Consider the following 9,634-nt stretch of genomic DNA (forward strand, 5'->3'; position numbering starts at 1 on the left):
ATCCGAATCTAATTCTGAATCGTATTTGAAACACATTGAAAACTGAATATCGCGAAATCAAATGCCAGGAGACAAATATATAACTGTTCGATTATATAAATAGAAGTCGAACTGAGTGATACGGAAAATTGGTTTTTGACACTTAATGCCCCAAGAAACACTGATATGTCTCTTGATTCCCTTTCTGAATCATAACACATTTCCGACAAAAAAACTCGAGCTATAATCTCTGCAGGAAAAATTTTATTTATAGATTGGATAAAGGAGGTATTTGTGTGTTAAGGGTGGAAATGAAAACAGACCTCGATTTCAGGCCCCCGGAGCATGTTTGCTTATGACATCTTTGTTTGGGGTTTATTTGTTGTTTTTATTGTTGTGTTTTCTATACCATCATTGACTTCCTAAACGACGCAATTAGCTATTGAAGGAAATTGTTTATTGGGAGACTGTATCTAAATTGTGTAAAGAGCAACGTTTATTTAATCCTACGCAGATCCTGGATGCCTAGTTTCAATCTCTGTTTTATGTAATTAGCAGAATGTTGCTTAATCTTCAAGCTTTTAAATGGCATTGTCTTGTGGCTATCAGGCAAACAACATGTATATCAGAAAGTAATCAAATAACTGCTTTTTAGGAACATTGGATAACTAAGTCAATTTGGAACATATCAATAGAGCTAATGATGGGTTGAACTCTAAAAATAATAGGTCATAGTGAATGGCGGTTAGAGAACGCCATATAAAAGGTAATAAAATTCTTTAGAGGGTAGTAAAAAGACCCGGTTGAAAGACATAAAGTATAGGTGGCTAAACAGCTCCGATATTTGACCTTCTGCAATTTGCCAGCGGTGTCTGAATATAAATCATATAAGAGACGGCTTTCCCGAATTTCTTCATATTTAGTAAATAAGTTGTGGCGCTCACACACATATAAGAATTTTGATTATATGAGAGAACGTTTAGTTTATGGGTCAGGTTGCGCAGACCTTTGTTTTAGACGCTTTCTTCGAAAATATGTGTGGCAATACATTTTGAATTCAAACACGCTTTATACTCATATGGCCCATTAATTCTAAACTATTGTAGAAACCAGTTTTACCCTTATACAAAACGGCGATTATTTAGGATTACTTAAGCCCTGTCGATCCTGAGCCGATTTAAAATCAAGTGCAAAATTATTAAATAAAGATAGGGACACATCAATCAAAGTGAAAGCTTTTGCCAACATGAAGCTTACTTCAACCAGAACCAATTGGATTTGTGGAAATTCAACGCCCAAGGGTTTAAAGCAGATTATATCGCCTTCCATATTATACTTGTCTTGAACGCTATATGAAGATTATGATTCTAGTTTACTTTCTCCCTAATTATTAATTTGTTCGCATTTGTTTTAATTAACTGTATCAGTTTCGCTCAAAGATATATTTCATACGCGTTGCAACAATAGCGTTCGGGAAACTTTTAAGGGCCTATTAGAAGTTTGACAAAAACATTTCGTATTTTGCCAAGGATTTTCAAAACAAGTCTATTTCGAAAAAGTTAAATTGGTAAAAAATTTGTATTTTGTCTGTATAATATTTACTTAAAGTTTTATTTAACTCAGCTTTCACCAAATGGTAATAATTTTCCAATTTGAAATCCCTTTACTCGATTTGTTCATGGCTTAGTTTGGATATATCTTCCCGCTTATATAAATATTGAATAATCCATTAAACAGTTCGAATTTACATTGGAATAGTAATTCAGAAAAACCTTCATTAAATCAACATTAGATATTGCTTCTTTAATATTAAACGAAAATTTTATTTCTCATTTATTTTACAAGCTTTGCCTTTATTAAATCGTAACAAAGCGTCTAGTTGAATTTAAGTGGATTTATAGTTCTGTCCACTTTCACGAGGTTCAGTCTATTTTCCATAAAATTAAATTTGCTTTTGTCTTTATGATGGTAATTCCAACTACGGCAGTAGTACATTTTTCGCATCGATACTTCCGAAGTTTATCGATAAAATTATCAATTGTTTGATAACCAAATGGAATTTTCAGGCCAATTGATGAGAGCTGAATTGCTGTTTTTGTTTGCCAGAAATAGACATAATTATAGACAATTTTTCAATGAGCTATTTCCATTTGCTCGATTTTTCCAACTTTAGTTAACATGTATAAATGTTGATCAAATACGGTGAAATGAAACCCTGGTTAGAAAAACCGCAAAACGGCTTGAACTCTAACTAATTTGCAGTTGTTCAGATTACAACAGTGTATGCAATTAAAAATACTTCCGGTTGCTTTCTGTTTGCTTAGCATCTACCAAGCCGAAACCAAACAAGAGCGTAGCTTCAACGAATTTCCTGCAGGTACAAAATACTATCGATTTCTCAAATTTACTTTACAACTGGCTTAATCATAATATTTGCTTAAAATTCTAACGAACCATATTTGTTCAACAAGGAAATTATAAGGGTCTAGTTGGGATTTCGTTGACGAATATCTTAGGGTTCATTGACAACGCTGCTCGTTTATAATGCCTTTATAAATTTCAATTTTGAATAAACTTTATTGATTTGCTCACTTTCTGTATGTAGACGATTCAGAACCTTGTTGCATAATGGTGTAATTTTCACTGATAGAAAAAACCCTAGGTAAGTGGTAAAAGCTGATAATTTATCTAGGACTACAAAATGTTGGGCATCGCTCCAATCTATTTCATTCCCCGGATTTTACAGTTTCGCCGACAGACGATAATCTGCCAATTTATAAACAAAAGTGAGCTAAACGGTGGCGCTTTTATTTAAAGTTATTGAAGTTGACTGACAATACAAAAATGCTTACTCGACAATTCATCCTTCGAAGCATTTCGCAATTCATGCCGAAAATCCTCATTCTGTTTGGACTATTGTCAAGCCAAACTTCATTTATCCTATTCATCTAGCATGTATATCGGATGCTTTGCTTTGTTTACCGTTGAGAGCTTCCTATCCAAAAAGGAATTATGTGGGTTAACAGCTCTTAAACCGGTGATTAAATGCTTTTACACTTAAGCATCTATCCAGAAGTTGGAATATAGCTGGAGAGCCGAAAAATGTAAACGGACAAATTTGGGGTAATTGCTTAAGACAATTTCGCGAACGGGTTTGGGTTGAGTAACTCAATTTTCTACTGCGTTACATCTTGACATTTCTTTCCGTTTGCCAAAACTACCACTCTTGAAGCAGTTTCATCACACCTTTATTTTTTGTACAAATGATACTTTAGATGACATTTCGCGAGTAATGGGATTTCAGCAAAAAACACGCTAGGTTTCGAATTAAATTTGCGCAACTAGAAAACGTTCACGGCCAGAAATTAATAATACTCCAACTGATATTCCCGACATTTTAATTCTCAGTTTTTGAGGAATGGAACAAAAAATCATTCTAACATTAGGTCTTTTATCCAGCAAATCTAGGCCAGCACCATTACCCGCATTTTTACAAATTTTTAACTATTGTAATCGCAGATTAATTAAGCTTTCCTTAACGGTTCTCTATTTTACCTTTTACGAGAGGTCGTTGCAATTAACCTGCTGTCACCAATTTTATAAAATCCATTTATATCCACCCACCTTTTAACAAGACTATGGATGATGGAAGCTTTACAGTTCGATGATCTGATAAGAAAGCTGCTCGAATTTATTGCAGAATTGCGAATTAGATTTGGTCTGAATTAGCTTTCGGAAAAGTTTCCTCGTTTAAAAAGCAAATACTCATAAATCTGTATATATTTTAGCCAACAAACATTTTGACAAATCACTGGGCTGCTTTGGCTTTTTATGACGCGCCTAGGAGCAATAAGGCTTAAATAATGGTCTAAACCCTCTAACCCACTGATGTCAGGGTGAACCTTTTATCAGCGTTGCCGAAATTAGCAAACCACAAACACCAGTTTTTGGGGCGCCAAAACGGGATCAAACCAGTGACAAATAAGGAAAATGAAGTTATTCAAATAGTTGACGGAAATGTTGAATCTCTTAGGAATAAAACGGGGAAAGAACGGACCTTTTTTTGACGGGCTGTTTACCGGGAACTCTCGATGAGGCATTTTACGGGGAAAATTCAATATGAAATCAGAATTTCAACAAATTGGCTTAAATTTTATGTATTTGCGGGTGTGGCAATGGTCAGGTGTTATTTGTTATTGATATTTCTTGATCATTAGGCCAATTCATTAGGGATTCACTGAAGTAATAATTTTTTTGCATGTCGGTTTGCAACAATAAACTCCTGGATCGGTTGGATATAGCAGAACATGCTCGAAAAGCTGCTGCTAACAGGTAATAAAGACATAATGTCCCCAAATCCCGGATTTATTTCAGTTTAATGGTACAGAGATATGGTTGGAAATAGCCGAAGTTTTAATTTAATTTCTCTCAACAATTAATTAAACACGGTTTACGTTACCCACAGGATTGGCGAGGTAGATAGTAAATTCAGTTGATTAGTATAGCTTGAAATCAAAAGGCTAAAGTGACAGTTATACTGGCTTTGCCAATTACTATTCGCTTTCAGGCGGCAAGCTTTAATACAATTACACACCTTGATAAAGGTTTATTGTTTATTGCCTCTAATGATGTAATATACACATGTATATATTTCGTTGTTGAAATCCAGTTTCGGTAATTATTTACCTTAATCCCACCCAGAAGTTGGGAATTACATTGCAGCTATTGACAAATTGTTTAATTTGCTTTAGTTTCGACACAATTTACATCCGAATCCATCCACACATCCAAAACTTGATTTAAAGAGGAATCTAAAATGTTCCTTTTTCTCCCAATTCGTGTATTCCGGGCGAGATTATTGTTTGGATTTCTCCTTTAGTATCTTCGAAGTAGTAAAGGCAAGCAATCTGGAAAAAAGTTTTCAGTTGCTGCCAAATCAGGATAGTTGTTTGTTTGCTTGGTTACATACTCGAGAGATAACTATTTACAAAAGGAACACACTTTCTGAATGCTGACTCCATCCTAAATGCTATCACATCTATTCACCCATTATTTTTCCTACAAATTCTTATCAATTCGCAAGCTTTGACATGGCTCAGTGAACCATTTAGATGTTATTAATTGTTCAAGTTAAATTTACTCATCTTTAGTCTTTCAAATGCTTTGTTCCAAAATCCATGAAGGAGTTTACGTTTTAAATTTCTCATTAAATTGGCAAATTATCTTTACACAGTCTACCACTTTATTTCTTGGATTAGCCATCAAAATTAGACATTTGAAGAAGTTGTACTGTTCCAAGTGATGGAGAATTGTGATTGGTTTATGAATGTCGGGCCATAAGTTAGACTCTTGTATACAAATCGACTCTCTACTCCAATAACAAAATAATATTTAACGCTCAGGAGTCTAGGGCCTAAAAGCCATTCATAATTCAGCTATCAAATTGCCCGATGGAAAAAGGACTACCCTGTTCTCCATGACGGTAAATATTTGGCAGCAATAAGCGAGATCCTATATGTGGGATATCAAGTGGATCATAATGCGACAGGTAAAAGGATTTGGGTGAATTCAGATGTAGCTTGATTAATAAAACATTATCAAGCCACAAATCGACTAGCAGTGAAGAAAAAATGTAATTTTACTGAGACGTCTTTACTATCTAACTAAACCTATTGATGTCTTCAAGTTCGGCACTCATAATACCGCAATTAATCAAAGAAGAAAATGACAACGACTAACTTAGGTGTTGAATGTGTGAAACTGACCATTTATATGTATAGTTAAAACAATCTGACTGAATCTGTTGGTTTCCATAAATACTGCTAATTTAAAATAAAGCTACGCCAGTAAATCCTATAACAAAAAGCGACAAATTGCTGTTTTGTAATTCGTGCTGCGATACGTCGAGTATCATATAAATTAAACGATTTATTGCAACAGATACTATTCACTAAAGTAAACGCGGTTTGGAGGCCTCTACAAAATGGCCCAATTACTTGTGTTGAAAGTAATGTTATTTTAACAAATAATTTAAAATTAATCATTTAGCAATACTTTGACTTATCCTGAAGAAAACACTACAAAGTTTCCATCTGGGTTCTTCCTAACGGAAATTGAATCATGTCCAACAGTTCTTGCTTTAATTTTTTTCAAGCTCCGATGAAAAATAATTTTTGCATCATTCAATTTTGGTTTCCTGGAGTTATCGCGAGCACTATCGTCATAGTCTTCATCAGTTTGATCAACAGTGTCAATGGGTTTCTCTGGAATGCCTCCACCATCTTCAGCATTTATAACTTGAAATCCTGCAACTCCCATGCGAATGCAGTCAAAAGACCACTCGAGTAAAGTAAAGTCTTCCCAATTGGCTTCTGCATCAATGCACAAGTGCACGTTTCGATTGGCGAAGTAAACATTTGAAAATTCCACGCAGAACTTTACAAAGCGAAGTCTTGGCAGGCGCATACACACTGGTGGCGGATTTTTTCCTGCAAAAAACATCTTAGATTAGGAGTGAAAAAAAATATTTTCTCGGTTGTTGTTTCAAAATAAAATGATTTCCCCGCGAATAACATTGAGCAGGAAAAGAATTGAATTCAAATCCTGAATAACCTCAAGGTAAACAATCAGCCATTCAGCATGAATAGAAAATCTGAATTGCATAGTAAGCATTTAACGACTTAACTTTGTTAGTTACACAAAGCTGAAGAACTTGACTGAAAAATGGAAAACCATGCTCTTGTTTGTACACCGTTTAGCGCTAATTGACAAGATTTTTGTGTATTGACTGTAGGAGACTTAAATAAGCAAATAAAACGTTTTCGAAGATTCCATTACCTTTAGCAGTTTATTTTTCTTGTCCAGTTCAAAGAAAGGGTTAGTACAGAACGAATGTACCTGACAGGATTTATCGGCGCCAATCTTCCATGTCTTGGAGGAAAGAAAACCGATATTTTTTGCCTTAAACTAGGGGCTCAAGCAACTGTAAATTTGTTTGGATTTTAGCCCCAATAGATTGAAATGTTGGTCTAGTTTTATTCTGGTTGCATGTAAAATACTCTGCGGCAATAGAAACGCCTTCACTATTATTGCCCCCAGCGGTTTTATAGTTTGGGTACTTTTGCGTTAATTTGAATTTATGTATCATAATATACGAATGATTGTTAATTTAAGTATTTTTGCTTTCAGCTGTGCTATGACTCCTAAATGATAAAGCGTTGAAAAGACTGTTGAATCAAATGCATCAACTTGGATATTATTAAAGAAAAGCCTGTGTTTTCGTCCAGTGTGGTTTGTCCCTTGGGCACTGAAAAATGTTGTTGATCAATGAGTAATAAAATTTCCATAAACATGAAATTCTATTCATTGAAAGTCCCCATTGTCTATACGCTTTGCGGACTGTAATCAAATACTCCTTCAACCATCCAATCCAGCTTGTCACCACCGTTTTAGTCCGTAAGACACCTCAAAGCAAATTTACATATATTTTAAGTTTGAGGGTATATTCTAGCCTTCTATCCATACTTAATTTAATTATACTGTTCCTCAGAGAATGTATAACGCGTTTCGCCTTAGGACGCATCGATAACGAGAAGCCATTTGGTTTCAGTTAGTCTTTGAGTTGAAAATATTCTTCATAACAATAAAACTGATTTCAGTATAGCAATTATGCTAATTGAGTGAAAGATTTCATTGCTTCAGCCAGCTTCAGAGTTACATAAATGAATGAGTTATTGTGGCCTCATCAAGCACATCTTGACCATCATAAATGCTCCATTCTCCTAAGTTGCTTCTATTTTTTAAAGATGTATGCGAATTGTTTTCAGCCAAAGGTGACTGTCTTCTGTTCAGCACTAATATTCTAAGCATAAAGTGTAGAAGGTTTTGCGCAAACTGTATCGAGCAACTCAAAAATGTTTCCAACTCCGAACATCATTAAAAGCATATTGGCACTTTCAAGTTAATAACAGTTTGGCAAAATCTGATATATCTCACATTTCCAGTTTATATTTACCTTGAAATATTAAATTCAAATGGTGCATATTTGATGTTTCATATCATGAAGAATAACCCGTCCGCATGACCTTTTTGTAGTATAAAATATGCAAAAGGGTCGAATTTCAGCTTTTTAACAATATTACATTAGCTAATTGCGTGAATATGTATGGAAATACTTTAAATATTTTTTTTCTAAATATTTTAAGCAGACGCAGGCAGTGAAACTTAGTGTGATTTAAAATGCGAGAAAATTCGCGGCATTCATAGAATCTCACATCGAATATTAAGCCGTTGATATTACATAAGATATGAAAACCGCGAGATGGAAAATCTGTTTCCCAATGGGGACATTAAAATATATATGACAACGCAAATATTTATATTGGGAGGAAGCTCTTGCCCAATACGTGACTCTTTTCTAAAGAAATAACTTTCGCGGAAGGATTTAAAGAAAATATCCTGTAAATCTAATTTCTACCCTAAACACGTATAATCGTTTAGTTTCCAGCTTCTTTCCATAATTTTTATTAATAAATTTAAAAGCATACAATTCACTTTCTCGAATTTACTTTCGTTCATACCGATTCCAATTCAACTGTTTTGAAAAATTTTAATATATGACTCAATTCGGTTATTTGCGCCCCGGGCAAAATTTATGGATTAAGAATTCTATTCGGAGATATTTGAAGATTTTAAGTGTCTTTTTCAGGCAAAGTTCTATTAGAATATTTGTCATCTAATGCAGAAAGCGCATTCCTAAAAGTAAAAAGGTAAAACCGCTCGATTCTTAGTGCTTTTAAGCTCAACCCACTAATAAAATAATAAAGCCCATTTCCGATCTTTCATAAATTTACATTAAGATAAGAAAAGCTAGTTGGACCACAGAGCAGGATTTAGCTTAAGGAGACACTAAAAATTGCAAGACTTTGTCCATTCGAAGGCAGCGCCTAAAATTAATAGTAAGTTTTATTTTAAAAGTACCTCAGTCTATCTCAGCGAGATGTACACACGTGCATGCATTATTTAGAATTTTCAGAAGACAAATTGCGAGATCTAAAATCTGTATTTTGAAAGAAAAGGGATTTACGAGAAATTTTCCTTGTTGCATAGGAACATAAATACAATTTCATCAAGCAGGTTTATGCCTAGATGTTTTATTTGAGGTTTTCACCCGCCGTTATTTCCATTTTTGAAAATATTCCTGATTAACCTAAACAATATGATTTATTACCTGCTAATAGAAAGTATAGTAAACTTTTAATAGACTAGTTTTCAACTTGATGGAACTACGTTAACATAATACGCCACCATAATTCTGATCTCGTATATAAGTTTATACAGATAAGTTTATAGAAAGTTATACATCATTATAATGAGTTTTCTGCATGATATCGAAACTTTCAATACCTAAAATGTATATTCGCTAAAGCCGGTGAGATACATAAAGTATTTCATCATTTTAGCGCATCACAATTACTAAATTATTTAAACTCTATCCTGGAATAGTTTGTTTCAGAGCAAATTAATTGTTGATAAGTTCTATATTGTTGAGGAGGATTCACTTTTTTACAAACTTCTTTTTGGGTATTTCGCCTCAAAAATTTTCGTCTTTAAAAAAGACAGAATTTCCTCACGTCTTTTATTACAGATTGATAAA

General features: G+C 34.0%; 1 protein-coding gene across 1 annotated transcript in view; it reads right to left on the reverse strand.

Moving 5' to 3' along the window:
- Positions 1–5,615: 5,615 nt before the first annotated feature.
- The window catches only part of LOC109532850, an 8,034-nt gene continuing 4,015 nt past the window's right edge, over positions 5,616–9,634 (reverse strand). The window contains exon 3 of the mRNA XM_019897916.1: positions 5,616–6,467. Coding sequence (XP_019753475.1) covers positions 6,040–6,467 — 428 coding nt within the window. The 3' untranslated portion in view covers positions 5,616–6,039. The remainder of the gene's footprint in view (positions 6,468–9,634) is intronic.

Source organism: Dendroctonus ponderosae, unplaced genomic scaffold (assembly GCF_020466585.1).
Source record: "Dendroctonus ponderosae isolate FM_Combo_2020 unplaced genomic scaffold, Dpon_F_20191213v2 Dpon_F_20191213_1, whole genome shotgun sequence".
Classification (NCBI taxonomy): Eukaryota; Metazoa; Arthropoda; class Insecta; order Coleoptera; family Curculionidae; genus Dendroctonus; species Dendroctonus ponderosae.